Raw genomic sequence first — 25,887 nt, 5'->3', positions numbered from 1 at the left:
GAATCATTACAATAACTTTAATGTTATTAAGTAAAAAGCACTAGATGATGTTATTAAGGTGAAAGAAAAAGGTAACTGGATAATTTACACTTCATAGACAGAAGTGGCTATATTCAGTTTGTTTATTTATTTAATAACTTTCTATTATTTTCAAAATCCAGCGACTACTCAACCATTTCTTGTATATGCTAAATTCAACATTGTGACAGAGAGCCCTGAATTATAAAATAAGAAAAACAAATTAAGTCTGTGGCGGCTAGATAATTCATAATTACATGCATGCTCCCTAGGGGAAGGATTCTACATTAGAAATGAGAATATTTTCAGCTGAAGCTCTCTTGTACAAACGGTAAGTAGGAGGGTTTGGCACAAAGTATGCTGGAATTATGAGCAGGTAAGTCACGGATGCACAAAGACATCTCAGCACTCAAGTACTTGGCTGTTTAAGACAATCAGTATAGCTTATTGTGTTTATTATTGCTGCATTAACAATGACTATTATCTTATGTTACTGAGGGGCAGTGCTTGTTGCTTTTTTATACCAGTGTTTTGTTGGTTTCAAACACTTTTAATATTTTTTGTAATACAAATACATAAACACAATAAAATCACACTGGCATATATTAATTCAAGAGTCAACTAATGAATAGGACAGAGCAAGTTGTCACATTTGCATTTGCTTTTATCTTATAAATGTATTGTTTGCATTGCCTGAATTGTTTTGTTACTTTTTTATTTGTCATTTTATTTATTTATTTAAGACAAAAATGGTGTTAATGTTCAATTGCTTTTTTTTTTTTTAGCCAACACTTTAAGGTATGTTTTAATTGACTTTCAAAAATAAACACTGAAAAAATTTCACTTCACACACAAAAAAATCAACAAGTAAAAACATAAAATAACAATTATTTAATAAACTTGTTATTACAAAAAGCGAAATCACAGCATAGTAGAAAGGTACAGTAGTGGCCAAAAGTGATGTCCGGCTTAGGAAAATTGACATCTTTACACTTTATTCAAATTATTAAAAATTTGATTTGGTAAGCGTATTGTAGACTGTAAAAAAATATTTTCATGATTTGTTAACACAACATTTTTTCTTTTGTCAAATCAACTTCAATAATTAATGTGGTTCAGATAAAGTAATTTTTTGAGTTTCTGTTGATTAAACCAATCGCCTTCATTGTATTAACTTTTTTTTTATTTGAATGAACTCAAAATTTTAAGGCAACCAGGTAACTTACTTTTTTTAAGTTAAACCAACAATTCTTTTTTACAGTTGTGCTTGAAATCAGTTGTTGATAACACAATGAAACATGCCAAATTGTACGGACATAATTTTTGCCCAGGCTGTCATACAAAGAAATTATGAACACATGCAAAAACAAGATAGAACCAATGAAATATTAATAACTAATTATGTTGTATAAATGTATGATTTTTCCTGTGAGCTTTGCTTTTCTGTGAATTGTTTTGCATATTGAAATAAAACCTGTAGCTGTAGTTTTTTTCCGTACCCCTTTTTTTCCAAATAATTTTGTCAGGAAAAAATAGGCTACCTTAAACAAGTTTTGTTCCTCCTTCATATTTAAAATATAAAATATTTTTCTCATATGTTGATGGTTTAGCCTAATCAAACTTGTAGGGTAATTAAAAACAAACCCCCAAACCATTACCCTCCAGACATCACTTTTACTGTATGTGATAAATAGACTTTCAAAAAATAAACCAACAATGAGAAATATTCACTTTTAAATGTGTTCATAAATAAAAACAAAAACAAATAATTTTTGAATAAACTAATTTGAAAGGCCTAGTACAAAAAAGCGAAATCACAATAACAGAATAGCAGAAAGCGATGTAATGAGCAGGTCACTATTCAACCCACACATTTAAGTTTAAATCTGTATTCTCCTTGAAAGTCTTTCAAGACGTGAGTCCCAGTCCTCGTTTAGGATCAGCCTGTACTCGTGCAACTGGCTTCGGAACACACATCGCTTTTCCCCGCTACTCTAATTCGCGAACCGCGGCTGCGCACATATTTGGAGTAAGGTGCCTTGCCACTGGAGGCAGCAACGCAATGCGCAGCTCGCTATGTTGTGAATGAGGGATGGAATGACGTCAGTGCGCGAATGTCAACAATGTAGCGATTGAGAGTAGGCGTTTCATTCGAGTGTAACAAACAGAGGAGACGGAGCCGCACGCTGCAGAGATCACCACACACACATTTACATACACACACATTTTTATATACACTTTTACAACCATAAACGTGCTTTCTTTCTCCTAAAAAAAAAAAAATATTGTAAGAGTGCAAGGCAAAACGTGATCTCCCTGCAGCCCCGGGGACTTTAGGAGTCTGCAAGGAAGTCATCATGTGAAAAAAAATATTTGCTAAACGGACAAAAGGGCTGGATCACAAGGAAAAATAACTAGGCTGAAGGTGAGTTGCATGATTATTTTTGTCCTCGATGCCTCCTGTGCGTTACATGTGATTCCTCTGTCGTAAATGGAAACGGAGCGCCAAACTTGTGTTTTTGAGTGGGCTATTTCACAGCTACCAGGTACTTAGAGGCTTTGTTTCACGATATACAGGCAAATATCACAGAAAGGGAAAATGCTAAACCGCATGCCTGCCAGGGGTTACTTCAGCTGAAAATACACTCCCTTTTAAACGTAATGTTACCACATCCTGTTGTGCAGCGGTGACAATAGTTTGAGTGTGTTTGCTAGTAGTGGGATGCACTGCTATCCCGGGGGGAGGAGGGTCAGGCATGGCTTGTTTTCGCTTAAAGAAAAGAAGTTGTCACTCGGCCTTGACCGATCATAACAACGACGGAGACCCCCGGTGTAGATTCCCGCCTCCTTTTCTTCCTAATGAGTGGATGAGTTGAGAATTAAAGTGGGTTGTTTTTTTTTGTTTTTTGTTTTTTTGTTTTTTATCCCAGTGGTTTAATAAATATCACAACGGTTAATAGGTTTATCATTAACATTATTTATCATTTAGTATTTTTTAAAATTATGCATGAGGGTTCAATCTAGAGACCAGACGCTGCATATCAGCTCATCTCGGTTTCAAAGAGCAATCGGATAAAAATACACGGCTGGTAGGAAAATGTGCTTACTGCAGTGGGTTGTAAAAATGGGAAGCAAGCTGTCTTTGTTCTGCGCAGCACATCTCTGATGTAAACCACAGCCATTGCATTACACACTCTGATTAATCCCCATAAAATCAGCAGAATATTTGCTGTGTAAGGGACGGCGAGCCTTATTTGGTTCAGCAGCCAATGCAAACGTCTCGACTACCATTTAAAGGAACGAGGGACAGTTTTCAGCGCGCGCACGCTGGAATGCTGGATCTCCGGTCTTCCCTCAATGATGATGAATAAACTCAACGAACTTCACTCAATGATGCAGGTGTTTCGCGTTACCACGTTAGGTTCCGCGTTGAATAATACGACTAATTTAACGGACACCAGCAGAGGTGGATGTAGTAAGCGCGAGCGCGCATTCGGGAATGCGATGTGATAATTACTCTTTTGCTAATGAGGAAAATATCCGTAAAATAAACGCTAGATATTGTATGGTTTATGTGGATTGGTTAAGTTGTTATGAATGACTTGGCGGTTTTATTCTCAGGTTTAAATCTCCAATTCCCGCTAAACCCCACACATGTACACAAAAAGCCATTTGATCATCATAATAATAATATATGAACCGGAATGATGTTTTTGTGCAGGGTTTACTGGACAATAATAACATACGCGTGAATATAAATGTGTATATATATAGCCTATATATTTTTTGCTTTCTTTCTTTTGGACAGGATTCCCAACACGGTTCATTTAATTAATTAATTCCGGTTATTCAGTAAGTGAGTTGACAAGCGTCTGAATGAATCAATGTTTTGAGGGCATTTGAAATGAGGTGATGCAGCAATTTGAGCTGCGCGTGCATTCCTTTGTCTGCGGCGCTACTGAACCATCCAGTATATTTTTTCTTTTGCCCACAGACTGAATTGTTCAACTAGAAACGTATCGTTAAGAATTTTTACATTAGTTTCGAATGTTAAAATTATTTTCACATTTCCCTAATAGGCCTATTCATCATAGCCTATCGGTTTTTTTTAAAACACTTCCCTTTTATAAAACTGTTTACACTTTCCCCCTCCCCCTTCTATAAGCCTTTAAGGGAGACTGTAGGAAACCATAGCTAACAAAACCCACGTTATTGTCTTATTTAAATTAAAATGATTTTAGGTTTGTAAATCGATTTGAATGTATAGAGACACGTGGATAATCTCGTGCTGCAGATATGACGCCATTGTTTTTTATATATACAGTATCATGCGTTCAAGCTCACTGTCCCTCCCCTAATGGAGATCACAGATATGTAGGCTACATTTGTCATTAGTAGATGCCTTAAAGGGATAGTTCTTTCAAATAATGAGCATTCTGTCATCATTTACTTATATTATTCTAACCCTACAACTTTCTTCCTTCCGTGTAACACAAAAGGAGATGTTCGGAAGAATGACAGCTTCAGTCACCTAATCTTAATACATGTAACAAATATTTGTGTTGTGATGTAGGTCTGGTGTAAGGTAATTAGCCTATTATTTTTATTTTATTTATGCATTTTAATCTATTTTAATTTATTTACTCTCTTTATTATTATTATTATTATTTTTTTTTACATTTTTTACACTTTTTTCCCTAAACATTTCCACGGACCCCCAAGCACTCCCTTGCAGCCCCTCAGAGTCTCCGGTCCCAGTTTGAAAACCCCTGTTTTAAAGTACCATACATAAAAGTCCTCCTATCCCATTTAATGTAAGCTATCTTGTTGAATTTGATCATTTTCTTATTGGGAAAGAAAGGTAGTGCAAAAAGCCCCTGTCAGCACTCATAATTAAATCATATTTTCAGGGAGGATGAGTCTGTCTGACCTAAGTTTGCAGCGCAATTAATAGCTTCATTAAGATCCACCTACATTTCTGATATAAATCCACCCTCAGTGTGTTTTCTCTGCAAGTCATGATTTGCTTCTTGCTCACAACAATTAAAATTCGAATGAATTATTCATCAAATGCGAATTCCCTAAATTAATGAATTGTATTATTTGTATTCTTATCATTTTTGTTCTTTCTTTTAAGAAAATGACTAAATAAACTCCATTCAAGATCAGTTTAACAGCGGTTGTTTGTCCAGGCGTTCTCATGCTGATGATTCATAAACTGACAGGTTTTAACAGTAATTTTTCTAAAGAGCCTATCCCATTTTGGTTGAGTTTACAGATGGCATTGAGTAACTAGAGTAGGAAAATAAACGGATATTTTACATCGACCTCATTAATGCCTAATGATTGATATTGGATTAAGTGTATTTTAAACTCTCATGTATCATAGTACTTGAACAGCAGTGTTCTGGTACATTTGAGTTTTTACAAGTTTTAGCATTTCTTCTCTCCCGCCTGTTTGAATAAGCCCACCAGTAAAGCTCTTCACAGAGAATAACAGCCTTGGGTATGAAAACATGTTCCCATAGCCGTCCCACGTCAGCACTAAGGCATGTTTGACCGAGTTCCAGCCTCTGAGAAGGAGAAAAAGAAAAAGATAGAGAGAACGAGTGAGCAAGCTGAGCCATTTAAGTTCAGACGGGCCTTTTTTTCTGTTCTCACATAGCATTTTGGGTGGCAGTGAGTGATTGGCGTCATCAGTCACTGTGCAGTGAGCGTGTCTATAATGGCACACAAACCCGCAGACGGTAGAGGGAATCTCTCTGTGTTCACCCTCATCAGTGTTTGTGCCAAAGCAAATCTCACTAGCTGTTCCTACAGGCCAAATCCTGATTGGACGATTTTGTTCGAGGATTTTTGGGATTGTGTGACTGTGTTGTTACCTCAGTCATATTGTAAATCATTTTGTCCATGCACTTTGGCATTTTAAAGTTTTCAGCTTGCCCGTCTTGTCATCTTAAGTGGCGTTAAAGCGCAAATAAACAAATAAATTAAAAGATTGACAGGCCGGTCCACATCTGGCCTGAATTGAGCTCCAGTTAAAAACAACAAGCGCAAACGAGCAGGAAGTTTATGGGTGGAATAGTGGAAGCGTTCGACTCAATGGAAGCCCATAAAAACCACACCAGGAATTCCGTGTAAGTCAACAGTCTCTCTGGCCCACAGCAGCATGCAGAAAGAAAAATTCCACTCGGAGCGCTGAATTAACACAATTACTGTCACGTTTGGATCATTGCTTTTTAAACTCCTTCTTCGCGGGAGTTCTGTTTTAAGCTGAATCGAGGGATTTATGTGTTTAGTTATTAATGAATGACGTGTGTCTGTTGGATTTTTGGTGCTTCCTCCTGGCGGCCTCAGCTTTGAGCGAGCAGTAAACACACAGCACAGCTGCTGTTTTGATACTGTCAGCCGCTCTCGTACATAGAAAACCACTCCCATTCTGCTCTCTATCTCACTGATTACTTTGATCAATGTACACTACCGTTCAAAACTTTAGGGTTTTAGTAAGATTTTTTTTTTTTTTTATTCGAAAAAATTAATACTTTAACTTGGCAAGTATGCATTAAATTGATCAAAAGTGACAGTAAAGATATTTACAAAAGATTTCGGTTTTAAATAAATCACAAAAATATTAAGCACAACTGTTTTTAACAGTGATAATAATAAGAAATGTTTCTTGTGCAGCAAATCAGCATGTTAGAATGATTTATGAAGGATCATGTGACACTGAAGACGAGTACTGATGCTGAAAATTCAGCTTTGCAATCAGAGGAATAAATTCTAAAATATATTGAAATTGAAAACTATTTAAATTGTAATAATATTTCACAATATTACTGTATTTTACTGTATTTTTGATTAAATAAATGCAGCTTTGGTGAGCATAAGAGACTTCTTTCAAAAGCATTAAAAAAAATCTTACTGACCCCAAACTTACAGAAATGGTAGTGTGTATATATAAGTTGTTCTGAGACTGAAATAAAGATCATTTAGGGTCATTAATAACATTATTCATAATAAGTGTTGCTTAATTTTAGATCCACATTATGAACTGTTTCCTAATTAAAAAATGTGGGCGTGTAGGAGTGTAGAAGTGGTTTTAATGTTATTCTAACGTTATCAAAAGAAAAATGAAAACTAGCTGTACCAGTCTAAGTAACAGTGAGGTGCAAAATGTTTCATGTGTTTTCTTTTTTTAGATCAAGCTGATAAGTGTCTTGGTTTACAGCACTTGCAGCATGTCATCTGCAGTCATTTGTTAGCTTTGCTGTTTTTTTGCAAAGTATTTATACCAGAAGTTCTTTAGCATTGTGAAACTATGCTGTTTCAATTTACGGCAAGTTTGGTTTCACCATTTGAGCGTGTTGCCCTGCAGGTTTTCGAACCTTTGTGTGGTTACATACTTTTCAAACACACATACTTGCAAAGTACCTGTTTGATATTATTTCTAATCAATTTTTTTAACTCCATCCTGTCCAGAATCTTTGAGCCAAGTGAATTTTAAATGCATCTTCATCACAATTATGTGTATCTTTAAAAATGAAGTCACACAATTATTCTAGGTAAAGAAAAGTCTATAACACTGGCAGTAATCATGCATTCACATGTCCAATTGAGTCACACCTTATTATTTGCTTTGTTTGTCATCATCTACCCATCCTTATGTCTCTCCAAACCGGTATGACTTTTTTCATGGGCATTGTGATCACTGACTTGGTTATTAAAAAAAAAAAAAAAATATATATATATATATATATATATATATAGCACCAAACTTTTTTTAAATAACAAAATCTTGTCTTTTGGGGTATACCTAATTCTTTCTAAATGTAGTGTACCAGTCAACTCTGTCAGCCATATTTTAAAGGGGACCTGTAATGCGCCTTTTCACAAGATGTAATATAACTCTCTGGTGTCTCCAGAATGTGTCTGTGAAGTTTCAGCTCAAAATAACCCAGAGATCATGTATTATAGCTTGTCAAATTTGCCCCTATTTGGGTGTGAGCAAAAACACGCTGTTTTTGTGTTTGTCCCTTTAAATGCAAATGAGCTGCTGCTCCCAGCCACTTTCCAGAAGAGGGCGGAGCTTTAGCAGCTCGTGCTTCGGTTGCTTAACAACAAGGCTGGAGAATCTCACACAGCCAGAATGACTGATTGTCAGTAACGGTGTTCAGCCTTACATTGTTCAAACTGGAGTCGGACACTGATGAAGGGACTGATGCAACTGGACATTTCTGAACGGTTAGTGGATAACTTTATGTAGTTGCTGTAGAGTTGATTAAACACATCGACTATGTACCGTCATGTTAATCTTTTGTGCAAATCCAGCGTTGAATCGACCCTTGTTTGAGAAGCAGTCCAGTGTAAAATGACCGCATGATAACGACACTACAACAACTCTTCCTCTTCTCTAAAGCAGCCCAACATGGCCTCGCCCCCTTTGTTGCGTGCTCCCGGAGGCAGGGGTTATGTAAATTTTAGGGTTTGTGATGTCACTAACCCAGGAAGAAGCTCGTTGTAGTCCCTACCAGCCATTTGTTGTAGTCCCTAAACAGAGAATTATTTAAAAGAAAATATCTCCCTTTGCATTGAACTTTGAGCGTCGTAACTTTGCAGACGTTGTTTATGCTCAAACAGCAACATTACACACTAACTAGAGTTAAAAAAGTGAAATTATAATCAACCACCCCTTTAAGAGTTGGAACTTCCTTTTTCTTCCAAAACAAAAGAATAAGTTTTTTGACAGAGATTAACCCATATGAAACAAACTGTTGTTGTTCCAGTGTAAATCTCAAAAATTCTTCAGAAACTCCAAATATAATTAATATAGGATCTGGTTCAAAACATATGTCCAATGTATCTGAAAAAACCTTAAGATTTTGTCCCCTGGTCCCATTTTCTACTAAATAAAACTTGTACCCCTCGCAATTATCTAAAGAAGTACTGGTTTTGTATTGCACAAAACAACCTGTATAAGTATAAAGCCAGTTGCATCTCTTCTTGCATCTCTTCTTGGAGATTTCTGTGTGTGTGTGTGTGTGTGTGTTTGTTTGTTCTGTGGTTAAATTTGGATCTGTCATTCCTATCAGAATATTCATGCCTGCAGCTGCTGAGTCACATGTGCACTGCAACTGGAGAACCCTGGAGAACTACAGACAGACCATTATATCACACTGTTTTTCCATCTTTAAGACTTGTTCACTTGTTTGGTTACTTCTTGGTCACTTTACTTAGACTCATTCATGCTGTTCTTTATTCTGCAGTCTGCAACTCATTCATTCTCACATTCCCCATGAGCCAGACATCTCTCTCCTCTCCTTATCTCCTCTGCGTTCCGCTTAGAGTGGGAGTTTAACCAATAGAAACTATAGATCGAAGTGAGGCTGACTCAGTCTGTCCTGTCTGATCTCTATGTATAGTCAGCTCACGCTGTGCTGACTCACTAACAATAGATAGACAGTGGTCCAACAGGTGGCTCACTACCATTAGAGCAATTAGGTCCAACTGTTAGCCTTCAAACATTCCAGATCATTGGAAGCAATATGATCAGGCTGAAAGACTGCAACCTGGCAGAGGGAACAAGTCTACATCTATCACATCATATGATTTAACAGGAGGTGAAGAGGGAAAGTTACCCGCCAGTTTTTGCACACCACCTGAGTACTAAAATAAATGTGGTGAAAAGGAGTTGAGGGTGTTTTTAAGCTTGATTTATCTCAGATGTGCTTTATACGCAGTTGTTTGCGGAAATAATATATGCGACTGTTACAATGGCATGTTAATGACATGACGGTAGTATACATGTTAATAATTAAACAAATTATTTCACACAACAGTCATTTGTAGACTGACAAATGATATTAATTTAAATATATTATTTTAGCACAGATATGTATAATATTAAGAATTTTTATTTACATTTAATTGAAAATTGCAAAAGGCTGCATTTATTTGATCAAAAATACAGTAATATTGTGAAATATTTTTACAATTTAACACAACTGTTTCTGTTTTAATATATTTTAAAATGTAACTTATTCCTATGATGGCAAAGCTGAATTTTCAGCAGTTGCTCCAGCCCTAAGTGTCACATGACCCTTCATAAATCATTCTAATATGCTGATAATTATTATTATCAATGTTGAAAACAGTTGTGCAACCATGTTTTTTTTTTTCAAAATGCTTTGATAAATAAAAAGTTCAAAGAACATAATTTTGTAAAAATGTAAGTTTTTAATCTCTCTTTTGATCTATTTAATGCATCCTTACTAAACAATAGTATTCATTTAATTAATAATTAATAGCATTAATTTTTTTTTTTTTTTTAATCTTCAATCTTTTGAATTCAAACAGTAGCATTTTTATATTATATGTTTAAAAGTATGTTTTTTGCATCATATTTAACATTGCAGGGTTTTCAAAATGAACAATTTTCGTCACACCAAGTTAACTTCTACAGATATCCTCTGTCCAGTATATGGATGGATGAGTGTACAATAAGCACCATGGGAATTGGAAAGCAGCTTATGTAGTGTCACTGGATCTCTGTTTGCAACTCTCCCTCTCTTTCTCACACTCTTAACTGTTCCAGCATTATTTATGCACTGATGTGCTGCTGTCTGCAGAAATCTCCAGGACACCTTATCAATGCTTGGCTGCTCCGAAGCCTTAAGCTTGGAGTACTTCAGCACTACTCTCTCCAGAAATGACAAACCGGCAATCAGTGACCCGAGTGAAGCAGGCAGGAGTGTCTTTACCTCCTGCAAACAGCCAGTCCAAGTGCTGCAGTGAATGTGGGCCAGGCATAGCCTCAGGCAGTTACATACACACACACACACACACACACATACTGTATATACATACATGGACACACTGTCACTAAAACACATTCAAATTAAAATGGTTTCACACCACAATAGGAATAAGGAAACCTGTGAGGGAGGGCAGGGGTGTCACTGGCCTGTGTCGGTACGGATGAGTCATATGCAGTGTGCTGTGTCAATATTGATGCTCAGTCTAAATATAACCTACACACTATACCACAAAACTTACTAAAGCACATGCATACACACACTAGTGCCACCCAGCCTGGAAAATGTGTTTTGTTGTTTCTTTTTTTTTTTCCTCTTTCCCCCATTGAATGCTTTCCTGCATATTTTAGCATATATGAAAAATGGAGCATTCCAGGGAAAATGTGAAATGTTTCTATAAATGTTGCATGCCAGATTTACACGCCCAAACCATTAACATTTATGTGAATGATTCAAAATTCGAGAGAAATGCCCATCTGGGTATCTCTGCCAGCAGAAGTCAGATTTATAGAAGTGTGGATGTTTTTTTCGCCGATTCTCTGCGTCATTGGATGCTCTGTCGAGGCTTATCCCAGGTGAACATACCATAGCTATGCTGTCAAAACCTCCGCTGCACACTCTTCGTCAGAGAAATGGTTTTGAGTTAGATTGAAGAAAAAAAAACAAAAGAGTTCCTGTACCTTGGCAACTTCATTTTTGGATTCTTTAGATTTTCAGCCAACCATAACTTGCAGAAAAATGTGGATGTTTTTGACCTCTTTCCCTTTCTCTTTTTCTCCATTACGTCGTATTGAATTGCTGTATGGGACAGCAGTAATTTAAAACAATGTCGGCTAAGAGCCTGAATGAACTGTGTCTCAGGCATGCTAGAACTTCCTGCCAAGGTCATTTTCTTTCCCCCTCTGCCATTTTTTTCTAGATGGGAAAATGTGACTTGAGTCCACAAGAGTGGAAGGTATTTAAAACAATCAGCGGATTCCTGGTAAGTGGGTGAGATCATTGTTTTAGAGAGAGACAGCGAGTAAAAGGAGAATCGGAGCGAGGGAGGGCAGCGGGGGTGACCCCTGTGTGGCGAGTTGTTTTCCGTTTGCCAGAGCGACTCAGCAGGCAGACTGCACTCGGAGGGAACGCTGGCTCTGGCAAAGGTCAGAATTCCTCCCAGACGGATTTATTTGTATTGCTTTGCACTTTAGAACGAAGAACAAAACATTCCCATTGTGTGCGTGGAGGTTGTTTTACACCGCAGTCTATTGGAAACATCTGCGGATGATGAACGTTTGTATGAATAATCATGAATAAATAATAATCCTTCAGCAGAGTTCAGCTCAAACATGTCAGTAGTGTTTAACACTCTAAAGGGGTGATGGATGGATTAACCTCTAGTTGTGCAGCTTTCATCACTGTGTTTGGTAACTTAGAGGTTTTAACACAATGCTGATTTCATATTTGTAATATTATATATTTCATATTATAACAGTGTGTGTTTATGAAAAAATGTAAATGTTCAAAATTCAGGTTTGTTGGATTCACTACTTAACGCCTGCGGTGGAACCGCTTCGAAGGTTTTTTTAAAAAAAAAGGACTACCTAACACCCCAGATCTGGGTTGTTTTGTTTTTATTTTATTTTTATTTATTTCAGACTGATACTTCTAGTTAATGGACCAAAATGAGGCAATGTTCACTAGCTGTTAAAGTTCATCTTAAATGCTGACATATAACTGCCAGTTACTTTATTAAACGGAAACATTTTATCACAATTTTGTGTTAACTCAGTGTCATTCAATGATTAAAGGGAAAATATGTAATTTTTGCCACTAGAGGTCGCTTATTCAAAAAAAAAGGCGTAGCTTGATGACGCAGTGAATGAGCGTGCAATCATGGGAGTTGTCGTCTTCACCTCCACAGCCAATGGAAAGGAATCCAACGGACTCGGGCAGAAGTCATGTTCATGGATGAGCTAATGTATTAAAGTTTTATTAACGTTATGATGGTATGAGTAGGATGGGTTGAGAGCCGTGAGAGTGGGACGAGGCGGCTGGAGCGATGGCTCATGAAAGACACCTGCGATACACACCGATGTCGAGTCCAGCGGAGCTTTCATTATGCTTATGCTGCAGTCGGCCGCTTCCGCTCTTTTCGTTGCGTATGTGGGGTAACGCCACGCTGTTTTGCATGGTTAAACCAATCATACTAAATACATTTGAGTGTGTTGAAAGTTATGTTATAATGTTACTCTGTGCATTTGCTTTGTGGCTGCTATGAGAGACTTGTTGCACTTTGCAGTAATCTATATCAATATTAGTAAAACTGAAAATGGAATATTATAATAACAAATGCTGGGTGGCTTGTGTTGATAAATGGCATGCAATTAATTTTAAGATGTACTGTATGATGGAGAAAACGCTGTATTACTTAGCTACTTGACAAAATAGTGTTTTTCTCTGAGGCATGGTAAAAGCATGGTACTCTCAGAAAATCAATAAGACTAAACGTGTTGAGCTATATAACAATAATTAGTTTTCTGTCTATAAATGTAACCAAACAGTTGTTCCCTTGTCTAACAAAACATGTAATATATTAAAGCGTCTTTGGTGTTTCCATGGTTTCTACAAAATAAAACCGTAAAAAACTCCCGGACACGTCCCGTATCCTTGGTTAAAATCACGATTTTTCTCACGATTTACAAATAGTTGGAAACATTTGGGATATTGTAAGTACTCAACTGAACAAAATATATAACATTGTTCTAGTGGTTTTTGGATATTTTAATCTAAAAATCGTACATATTGTGCTTTTATTTTATTGGCTGATTCAATATTGGTGTTTTTTGTCGATTAAAATAATACTTAGAATACTTAGAACTAGTTTTTTTTATTTTTATTAATATGATTATTATTACTTTGTTTTTACTGTTTTTTTAATGGTAATATTTATAAATGAATAATAAAATATATTTATTTTTAAATTTCATTAATATTAAATGATTTTTAACTTTTAATTATTATTATTATTATTTTTATTAAGTGTTTTAATATTTAATAATAATTAATTTCAATCTATTTTTTATCAGCTATACAACTTGCGGACCACACTTTCATTCGTTTTATAATAATTTCATTATTTGGTAACACTTTACCATAAGGTACATTAGTTAACTACATTCGTTAACATGAACTAATAATGAACTGCACTTATACAGCATTTATTAATCTTTGATAATGTTAATTTCAACATCTACTAATACATTATTAAAATCTTGTTAACATTAGTTAATGCACTGTGAACTAACATGAACAAACAATGAACAACTGTATTTTTCATTAACTAACATTAACGAAGATTAGTAAACACAGTAACGGATGTATTGCTCATGGTTAGTTCATGTTAGTTAATACATTAACTAATGAACCTTATTGTAAAGTGTTACCCATTATTTTTGTCACCATTATGATTTCAATATGCATCGGTGACTGACTGTTAACTTAGTAGTAACCTTCAAAACAACAGTTTATTGTCTGAGAGGCATTTTATAGTCTCTGGAGTAAATTGATGATTTGTGGGGCACTGAGGTGTGAATGAATAAAAACAAGTATGATATGTGGTTTTACTCTTTGTGCAGCTGGAGGTGTGTAAGTGTGTGTGCATCCTGTGAGACTCGCACAGGTGGTGAGGGGGAGGGGTAAGAGGTGGGAGTGGAGCAGCAGGGGTGGCGTGACCACTTCCTGTCTTAAATGTACAGTAAATCGGTCGTGTCTTTACCAAATCAACACCGTGCTCCGGTCGTGGCTTTATGCTGCCTGGCAGAAACCTCTTATTGGTTGAGCTCTTGCAGTGTGGCTTGCAGAACGAGACAGCTTTTTCTTTGTTCTGTCTTTATTTGCGTAGATATGTTTTCCCTGTGTCTTACGGAAGAAACAATAACAACAGTTGCGACAGAAAAAATATATCGACAAATGTTAGAAACCAAACACAAGCACATACACACAAAACATGACATTTGACATTTTTTTGCCGAATGTTGCGGTGGTAAACAACAGCGTAAGGAAAAGCCTGAGGTCAAAGGAAATGATGTTTCACCCCGCTCTGCAGAATGGAAAAGATTAAACGTGGTATTTAAGAGTTTGCAGTCATATAGTTGAGTTTGACGTATGGAATGCTGCTTTGAACTGCCTGAGGTGGGAGGCTTGGCGTGGGTGTGCTCAGGACAGAGTTACAGTTTCTTAACCCCAGAGTGCACCGGTCACGACCACAGACCTCAAAAGCTTTGGATGTTCTATACACACTCCATGTAATACTGCTGTTAAGAATGCATTGATCCATAAATGGATCTCTCTCTGCACGCCGGTCGGAGTGAGGCTCGATTTATCAGGTAGCTGATAGAAAAGCTGGTCCGCCCGCGTTTAGGTACAGACAGATTTATGTGCCTGCAGCTCTGTGCTGCAGTCAATAGTTGTGACCTTAACTTACAGTCAACAGGTTTAAGTGGCAGGGGTCAATGAGTCCAAGACCTGGCCATTCCAATGATGAGTGTCTTGAAAGAAAACATGCAGCAGCCTATAATATTGTATTTAGGACTCAATGGTACTAGTGTTTTAAATTGCTTTGAGTGTTATTGGTGCTATATTTTACTTTGTTGACATTTTTTATGTACAGTCAAACCAAAATGTATTCAGACACCTTGAACATTTCATTCATTAATTCAGTTTATTCACTGTAGTTTTAAAAAAATGGTAATAAAATATGACAAGATCTCAGAGTTAAGCTGTGTCAGAAAAAAATTATCTTAATTATGTCAGATAACACCTAAGCAAAACATGGTCAGATCAAAGTGTCTGAATAATTTTTGGTTCTAAATTTTTATCAATTTTACTGGTAGTCCACTGTATGAAGAATTTTTTGGTATAATATGTCACAGTTTATTTTATTTTGCTATCCTCACTTACATAAATGAACTATAGTGTCCTGTACCCACTTGTAAAAAAACATATCAAAAATGTCTGAATAATTTTTGGTTTGACTGTATATGCTTAGAAAATGTTTTAAATTAAATATTTATGATGAGTATTAAAGTATTAATATTATTTTTAACAAGTATTAAATATTATTTTTAATTATTTTTAAACAATGTTAATTGTAATTGTTTGGCTTTTATTCAAATGGCTGTTTGAAAAATAGTTTTTGGTTATTTAGATAATTTAATCATTTTAAAGAACAAACAAAAAAGCAACATTAATAACTGTCATATAAAAAGACAGATAAATTCTGAGAAACATCCTGAAACAGTTTCAGACATTCTGAAACTTTCATTTCAAACATTCTTTTTTTTTTTGTATTATTTTTATTATGTGGCTCTTACCTTTTATATATTAAAATTAAGACATTAATTAATTATTTTATATTAATTATTTATATTAATCTTCTCTGTTTGTTATTAAGCCATTCATGTCTAATCTTCCTCTATTTGTTATAGACTCTCTTTTTTTTGTATCATTTTCTCAGTAATTTGTTCTGTTTGCAGGTGTGCAAGTTTCCATGAAGTTCTAATTCAGAAATATTTGTATCACACATATTTGTACAGTTTGATGCCGTATAGTGGAACGTTTATATGCAGATCCACAGAAGTCTTTGATAACTAGTCAGGTTTGTTTGTCTTCTTATATAGACATAGACAGGGAAGGTCTTGCAGAACAGGACTCTACCTTTGCCAAAAGGCAAATGCTTACAGCAATTATTCATTTAAAAAAAAAAAAAGTGGAAAAAGAGAAAGCCAAAAATGTGGGGTGATGTAAAATTTCAGCGTGTCTGACACATGCCTACATGGTTTTTAACATTTAAAAATGTTTCCATGAAGCTAGTTCCAGAAAAAGAAACACATGTATTATCACATGAGTTTCTTTCTTTGATTTTCTATTTAGTAAATTGATTCATTTTATATAATATTTTTTAAAATGATACAATGTTTTTATTTTAAATTAGAACTTTATCTTTAGATAATCTTCTTATCTTTAACATTACATTAAGTTTATTTGCCAGTGAATAAATTTTTCACCAACTGTGAAGACAGAAACTTTTTACAGAAAATCTTCTGAATTTTGCTTTTCAATTTTACATTTAAAGATTTTAAACTTCAATAGAACCTTTAGTAAAACCTAAATTAAACCTGACCAAAAAAGAAAAAAAGTAAAATGCAAATCTAACATAATTAATGAATTATATTAGAATTATGCCTTTTCATAATTTAATGTCATAGATGGTGATGGCCGTATGCGCAGGTAAAATAAACCGCTTTAATGTTTATATTTATTAAAGTCTTAAAAGATTGTTAGCTGGCAGAGAATGCTAAAAGTATTTTGACATACATCAGTAAGCTAACAAGTTTTCAACACAGAATCAAACGACTGCCAAATTAAGTTTAAAATGTTTCTGAGACTACAAACTTTTCAAACATGACACGATCACTATAATATCCTAAACTACATTTCACTGCCGTCGTTCTGCCAGAAGTTCATGACATCCTTCATTAAGAACAAGCGTGATCTAAAACAATTGCCTAAACCTGTCGGTTTTGCCTCATAAAGCGTCAACCCTCATTCGTTGTTGTGTTTATCTGAGAAAGATATCATATATGATAATAAGAAATGCACTGTTCATTACAGGAAAGGAAGTATGGCTGGGGTTTACAGTCAATGAAATCCGAGGGGCGTGTGTTAGCGTTACAGAGGTGGAGCTTACTCTACACAGAGAGACGTTCCTCTCTTAGGAGGCCTGTGCTGTCGACCCAGAAAACCCAGCCGAGAACTGTTGCTGGCGATGCACCACAACATGCGTCTCAATCCCACAGTCACACAGGAGCATCTCAGCGCATGCTAACACTCGGAGCTGTCATTATCACCTCCTGTCAGAGCAGTCAAACAATGGAAAAGACCACTGTGAGTGATCAAATTTGAGTTGCATTTCATGGTTTTTGCTTTTACACCTCGTGCATATGCATTAAAAAAAATGGGCAGCGTGTTCTGTCCGGCTATGTCACCTGGTTTGGGATTGCTATTGCTTCGCTTTGTTTAACGTGATTTGAAAGACTTAAGATATTGTCAGATTTTATATAGACCCAACAGCCTCAAATGAAAGTGGATCACGTTCACAGTAGAGTATCAGGTCAGTTGTGGGGCGGGTAAATGTTTGACAGGTGTCCTCAAACGTCCCTGCAGATGTCCAGTGGTTCCCCTTGTAGAGCTGAATGAAACATCTTGCAAAAGATCTCCATTAAAAATAGCATATCTAGTTTAGTTTCAGTTAGGAAGTCTGCCATTTTGAGGAGAAGGCACTTTGAGGGCGAAACTGCACCAATAAACAATAGATTTGTTAAAAATGTTAGCTTTTCTACTCTAGTTTGTTTACGTCCATTTCTAACATGTGTTGCAAAGGAAATAAAGCTTCCTTTTCACAGTTTCCTCTCCAGGTGCTGCAAATATCAACCGTATAAATAAATATCGAGCCACAAAGTGACTGTAATATTAACTCAGTACAGTAAAACAACTTTTGTTGTTGGTGAATTCCTGCAAAAAAGGTTCAATCTAATTATGAATGCATTGTAGCACCTTGTTGGATCCATTTTTTCTTTCTTTCCCTGAAAGTTCAGTCATACATTCCAGTTGAACTATTAATACGGTGGAGCGGCTTGTCATGCTGTGAAAGGGAAAAATTTGATCATTTTGAAATGTGACTCTGAAATCCTTGAGTTAACGGCCTCGCATACACCTTATGTGCATGTAAAGTCAAGCTTCATATCCTGTATTCATTAGCGGACTATTAAAAAAAGAACAAAGGAAAGCTTTGTTTCAGAGTCATTATACTCACTCACACACTTCATAGGTGATGCTGCTGGTTATTCAGCTTTTCCTGTTGTTGTGTAGTAGAAAGTTCTTAAGTATGAGATTTTGGAGAGCAGATTTCTGGGTGTAATGCAGGTCAGAAGAGCACAAAGCAATGATTTTTGTTTGAGGAGCAGAACTTTTGCAGATCTTTAATGTTAGCCATGCCACACCTTACTATTGTAATGAATCCAAATGTCCAGAAAATGCTTCTGTTTTGCATTTTTCTAATTTAATACAAAATTCAGCATAACAATTTGAATTAAAAGTTGAGTTAAAAAATGAAGATGAATTTCAGTGTCAAACCTGATGATAAACGTGTTCTCCAGCATGATTTGAGATGATCCAAAGAGCATCTTGAGCTTCAGTGAAGCAAAAACATCTCATTGTTTGTATAAAAAGTCACATGATTAATGTCAAATTAGCTTTTTTGATTAGTCCTAGAAATAGTCCACAATCCAAAATATTTCCTATTCATTTTACGACATAGCATTTCTTTATCACGATGAGACGGTTAACAACAGATTGTTTCTTCTGTATTGCGACATACAGCCAAACCAAAATTTATTCAGACACCTTGAACATTTCATTCATTAATACAGTTTATTCACTGTAGTTTAAAAAAATGGTAGTAAAATATGACAAGATCTCAGAGTTAAACTGTGTCAGAAAAAAAATAATCTTAATTATGTCAGATAACACTTAAGCAAAACATGGTCAGGTCAAAGTGTCTGAATAATTTTTGGTTCCAAATTTTTAGCAATTTTACTGGTAGTCCACTGTATGAAGAATTTTTGGGTATAATATGTCACAGTTTACTTTATTTTGCTATCCTCACTTACGTAAATGAACTATAGTGTCCTGTACCCACTAGTAAAAATATATCAAAAATGTCTAAAAAATTTTTGGTTTGACTGTATATCCGACTGTATTGGATTTTTGAAAAAGAAAAATGTTGGGCGGGGACTTGGTTCTACCCATCGGTTGTTGATTGGATTTTGAAATGTAGCCATTTCTTGTGAGCTTGCAGTGGCAAAGTCTGGCATTAGAGAGAAAGTAAAAAAACAACAAAAAAAAACAAGCATTGACAAATTGTTCACAATAATTCTACAATATGCATTTAGATTTTTTTTTTTTTTTTTCATGCCAACAGTTTTAAATGAGATTTAAATCAGATTTTTACCATGTTGCCTTTAAACCACATTAATTGATTTTGTACATGTGAAGTTATCTCATGTGATCTATTGTTTTGGCATTTTCATAAATTGGTAATTTGCAAATAACTGACACGGCAAGTTTACTGTGTATCCTCTATATATGTCAATCTTCTATATCTATCCTCAGTTCTTCCTCAGAGCGTGCATACTGTAAGGCGGCGATCTGTCCCGTTCCCAGTGCGCTTTTCTGCATGTGCAGCATGGGGTGAAGCCAGTGAAAGAGGACATTGTTCGTGTCATAGTGAGGCATGTTGCATGCACTTATAACTCTGAGTGGGTGAAGTTTCCCCCATCATGCACCAGGAATGCCTTTGAATGACTGGATTGTGTGGAAGGGAAAAGCAGCAGGCGTTCAACGCTTTTGTCTTTATTTTTCACTCTCCTATCTCTGTCCCAAACTCAACGACAACGTCACTTAGTCTTCTTAAAAGGATAATTCAACTGGAAAAACGAAGTTGTCATCATTTACTCACCTTCATGAGTTCCAAACCTGTATGATATTCTTTCGTCTGTGGAACACAACATTTTAAAGACTATTTAATTATCATGTCCATGTAATGAAAGTCAATGAGGTCCAAAATAACACTGAACCCCAATGATGGTCAAAGCATTTGGGGGTAATTCCATGTCAAATCAACCAAATTTCGGAAACTTCACCAGCTCAAATTTTAGATTTTGATCACATTTCATCACTATTTAAACATAAATAGTGATGAAAGCCAAAATGTTAAATGTCACAGACATATATTTACTGAGTAATCCGCTATTTTGTAGAGGTGGTTCAAAATGACCATTTTCATCTGAGATTTGGAGCCAAATTAGAGGGGTGTAAAACTGACTTTAGAAAGATCAGGCAGCATCATTATTTTATTTTTACACAGAGACTGGTAGGTCTATTAGTAAAATCTGTTGACTTTAGCAATCTTTGTTGCATTATATGCCAACAGTGACAGTTCAAAAATGGGAAAAAGCACTTCTTGTGTTTTTTACCTCAAGTTTGCATGCCTGTAACTCAAGAAGTATTAAAGATATCTTAATATCCTTTTAGATTCTGGTTATTAACAAATGGTTCAATGGTTCAATTCCAGAGATATGGACATGTTAATGTGGCTCCATGAGTAAATTGGTAAATTGTACACACATTCAGTGATCAATACCCAAATGTGGATCACTTTGCATATAGCTGATACTTTTTTCTTTTAAAGAGGAATATCTAAAGAATAAATAATGCTGAAACTAAAAATGTATCTCGTATTTTTCTATCAACTCAATTTCATAGAACATACCTGTCTGACATATTAATAAAATCAAAAATTTGAGCCGGGAACCTCTGGTTGAGTTGACACGGAATGACCCTTGGATTAACATGAGCATAAGTAATGATTTTTGGGTGAACTATCTCTTTAAGTAATGTAACCGGGGAACATAACTCATGTTACAACTCTATGTGTTTCACATTAAACCAGCCAACGAAGTGGATGGGGGAAAAAGAACATAAAGGAAAGAGTGATTTGAGTATGTTGTAATGTCATGGATTAAGATACCCAGCACAGCTGCATCAGGGCCGAACTGTATAGTGGTGTGTTTCTCATTCTCTCCCATGTCCGAGAGCAATGACTCGTTAAAACATGTGACTCAGAACGGCTTGTTTGTGAGCAGACCACCTCCAGAGTTTGATTCACAGTCTTCGGCTATTGATTCAAGTCTTCCGCTTGTGCCTAACAAAGAAAACAAATGGCTTTCACGTCTCTCCCTCCCTCTCATACATTCTTTTCTTTGAAAGAGCATTGATTGATGAAACCACACAAGTGAAGTGTCCTGATGCCACGGGGGGCTCCCGGCTCTCAGTGATGTAATGTTTCTGAGGTCTGGTAAACAAGCGGATCAACGCAAATATGAAAACAAAGATTTTGAGATTTCTCTAAACACGTGCTCATTTGTTTTTGCTGAGTCGCAGAGGAGCGTTTGCTCTCTGTGAGTTTTGGCACTTACGTCAAGGAACTTGGCGACGTTTATGTCCATTCAGTGAGGGAAACTTTATGTGGGAAATCAGTCGGTAAGGATTTCCAAAGATTAAATGACACAAAATTGCCTATTGATTTCAAAAAAGGAGCGCTAGCGAACATTTCGTCATATCCTAAAGAGTGAATCACAATCCCACCCTTCAGTGGCACCCTGAGGGTTTAGATGATGTTTCATGTGCTTTTTAATATGACAGGTAGACATTTGGAAATGACTGCTGGCATTCAGTACGTAAATGACCATTTTGTGTTGGCTTGCGTAGCTTCTTTTCAGCTATTTCCTTTGGTTCTTTTATAAATCACAAATGTGACACCGTCCGCTGTGTTCATTTTACTGCCCCGTGAGAAACTACGGGCTATGACACCATCTCCTGTTCTGGGTGTGTTTTGGTTCAAGGAGTCTCCTCTGTGTCAAAGAGCTGCATGTTGAGGCTTCCTCCGATGCTCCGAGCGGTAAGGAGAGCACGGAGCGAAAGGTCATGGAGAACGAGAGAGGTTATTTTTAACCCTGCTGTATCATGTATCACCTCCGACCATGAGATTGGGTGAGGGAAGATATTTCAGGATGCTCTTGGGTAACCATTTAGGCCAGGTGAAACCAGGTGCTGTTCTCTTCTCATGTTTTCATCCAATTATGCTTTCTGAGAAAGAAAAATCCATATCAGTGGTCATCAAGAGGGTACAGGGTGGTCAGTAGTGGTTGACAGATATAGATTTTTTTTTTTTTATAGCCAATGGCGATACAGATATATTGGAGAGCAGAGTGGCTTATGGCCAATATAAAGCAGGCATATAATATATCACACTATTTAGTAAATGAAACTTATCGGCCGATGCCAATCATTTAAAAATACCAAATATCGGACGATATATCAGCCAAACCGTCGAACACTAGTGGTCAGCGGCACTTAACTGGTCTGTTGAATATTATACTGTATAATATAAATGTTGTGTGGCAGTGGATGGAGTGTTTACCACAGCTGCAGTCACAGATGGCACGGTACAATACCATTGCAGTGCTCAGAAGCTGCCGAAACATATGGTAAATAGCTGGGGAATGTTTTTCTCATGCCTGCAAGGGTATGAGCAAATGCGTTTTGGGATGACATTGGAGGATGTGCACTCCTAGATAGATCTCTAACCTGACAAAGGTGATACTGAATCCTTCTTACTTCCTCTCTTTTATTTGCTTCCCTTTGCCAAGTGTCTCTTTCCTTCCTTTTGGTCTCTGGGAATGACCTATTAAAGTCATTTTTCCCATGATGCAGCCTTACCCTTTTCATGTGGGGTGTCGGATAGGGGCGACCGGGGCTAGTTTTTTAAAATTTTATTTCTCTACAGAATTAATAAAAATCTTGACTCTGTACTGCACTTGAAAAGGAATACAGTTCATATTTGGGGTCAGATTTTTTTTTTTTTTTTTTTTTTATGTTTTTGAAAGAAGTCTCATGCTCACCAAGGGGCATTTATTTGATCAAAATACAGTAAAAACATTAATATTGAGAAATATGATTACAATGTTTTAAAATGTAATGTCCTTGCTGAATAAAAGTAATTTCCCAAACGTAAAACTTCAGAAAGGTAGTGTGTATGTATGTGTGTGATTTTATATATAATTATTATACTGTTAGTAAGTTGTAGCCCTTGTGACAACTAGCTCCCCTACTGTATATTATGCTGCAGTTTGTCCAGCACAAACCTTATGTTTGTACATGTAGCTCAAAGGGGGTGGCATTAATAAAAGCAGAGCTCTTGGGTGTTTTGTGTCCCTTTTGTCTCTCTCTCTCTCTCTTTCCCTGGTGATTTCTCACTGTCTGGACTTTGGGAAAAAGGGGGACGTTTGTTTTTGGAATGCACTTCTCTTAGCCACGCTTGGCATCAGAACATCTTTGTTCGAAAGTGAGGGAGGAAGGTCTCAGAGTTGCCGTCGAGGGTTATCGGGGAGTGTTGTTTTTTGGGATGAAGTAGGGGGTAAAGCTGCAGCAAAGTTCATTCATTCATTCATCCGCCCATCATGGGCCTCCACTTTCTTTTATTTTTAGCCAAATCCATCAGGCTTGACAAGCGGGAAATTTGAGCCAGCGCGGGGCAATGCTCCAGAACCCCCCACTCCACAGCATCATTCTTCTCCCTCTCCCTCCCTCTCGATCCCCATACTCTCTCTTCCTCTCCCCCCTGGGAAAAACAGAGTAGAGTTAAGGCTGGATTCAGACCGCCAGAGATGTTGAGTCATGTGAATCTGTGTACACACAGACGCCGCTGCTTTATACTGATAGAGGGAGGAAGAGGGTGACACTCTGCAATATGTAATTTTCTTAATCTGTATTTTTGAATTGGTTTCAAGTAAAAATCTATTTAAAAAGTTTAAAATTATACATTTATTTGAGCAAAAAAAAAATCTTATATCAGGGAATATTTATTTTTATTTATTAATAACTTTTTATTAATTTTATTTAGTAATATTTATATATAGTATCTGTTTGTTTATTAGTTCGTTTAGCAATAATTCTAACCAATTGGGTAAAATGAAATATAATATAATATAATATAATATAATATAATATAATATAATATAGCGGAACATTGGATCCCCAATTGGGGAAAAATAAATGATAATAATAATAATAATAATAATAATAATATTAAAACAAAATAAAATAATGATTTTTTTTTAAATAATAATTGAAAAAAAAAATAATAATAAAATGATTTTAAGCATAAATCTAACAGTTGTTCTTAAAAATTAAATGCCAATTGGAGAAAAAAAATAAAAAAAATAAAAAAATAAATAGCTTTGAGCAGAAATCTAAGAATTGTTCTTAAAAAACGAAAAACCAAATTGGGGCTTGTTTACTGGGGAAAAAAAAATAATAATAATACAGTCAAACCAAAATTTATTCAGACACTTTGAACATTTCATTCATTATTACAGTTTATTCACTGTAGTTTAAAAAAAATGGTAATAAAATATAACAAGATCTCAGAGTTAAACTGTGTCAGAAAAAAATAATCTTAATTATGTCAGATAACACTTAAGCAAAACATGGTCAGGTCAAAGTGTCTGAATAATTTTTGGTTCCAAATTTTTATCAATTTTACTGGTAGTTCACTGTATGAAGAATTTTTGGGTATAATATGTCACAGTTTACTTTATTTTGCTATCCTCGCTTACATAAATGAACTATAGTGTCCTGCACCCACTAGTAAAAATATATAAAAGATTATATCTAGTGTCTGAATAATTTTTGGTTTGACTGTATATTGATTAAGAAAGTGATTCTTTTGCAGTGCAGATGAAGTCAAGGGTTGGGCTGTGATCAGGGTAGAGACAGAGAGCGGCTGAGAGAGAGGTGCATGTTCCCCTCTGGTTCTTTTATAAGGTAATGTCCAGTGACTCTGGAAGGGGAGACATGTGCACGGATATATTTTAACACACAGCAGGCAGACGGAGAGCAGGGGAGGGACCGAGGTGTTTGCCAGCTTCCTATCTCCCTTTCTTTTGCCTTGCCCTGCCTGCCTGCCCAGTCCAGCATTCACAGCAGACAGGAACATAGCAGTAAAATAAAGCCAGAACAAGCCGAAAAGCACACACACACTAAAGAGGCAAGTGTCAGCCTTGAGTTTGACCTATTAACCTGCATGTTACTGTCTGACCGCTTCTCTTCAGGCTGTAATGTGTTTGCGTGCACTCCAGAGACTCCAGTCCCGCTCTAAAGCATGGTTTGAGTTCAGTACCCACTACACTTAGTTATGGTTTGTATTATGCAAGGGCCACGCCGTATTATGTTTCTCTTAAGATATATGGTGGAAATGAGACGAGTGTGTGTTTGCACACGTGCCTGTGTGAGTGCGTTTATTTATTTATTTTCTGTTTTTCTATTTATTTAATTTTTTGTTTATTAATTTATTTTTTTCTATTTATTTATTTTTGTTTTCTTATTTTCTAGC

At 36.0% G+C, this 25,887-nt stretch overlaps 1 protein-coding gene across 3 annotated transcripts in view; it reads left to right on the top strand.

Annotated features, from left to right (window-relative positions):
* The first annotated feature begins 2,087 nt into the window (after positions 1-2,087).
* bach2b (BTB and CNC homology 1, basic leucine zipper transcription factor 2b) overlaps positions 2,088-25,887 on the top strand; it is a 110,639-nt gene continuing 86,839 nt past the window's right edge. Inside the window, exons 1-2 of one of the 3 annotated variants that reach the window (XM_051876109.1) lie at positions 2,088-2,443; positions 17,487-17,759. In XM_051876109.1, the coding sequence (XP_051732069.1) occupies positions 17,517-17,759 (243 nt within the window). In that variant the 5' untranslated portion in view covers positions 2,088-2,443; positions 17,487-17,516. The remainder of the gene's footprint in view (positions 2,444-17,486; positions 17,760-25,887) is intronic. The other 2 variants (XM_051876103.1, XM_051876106.1) reach the window with 2 other exon arrangements.

Source organism: Ctenopharyngodon idella, chromosome 20 (assembly GCF_019924925.1).
Source record: "Ctenopharyngodon idella isolate HZGC_01 chromosome 20, HZGC01, whole genome shotgun sequence".
NCBI classification, from domain to species: domain Eukaryota; kingdom Metazoa; phylum Chordata; class Actinopteri; order Cypriniformes; family Xenocyprididae; genus Ctenopharyngodon; species Ctenopharyngodon idella.
The sequence above is the reverse complement of the archived record's forward strand: the minus strand, read 5'-3'. Positions and strand labels throughout refer to the sequence as shown.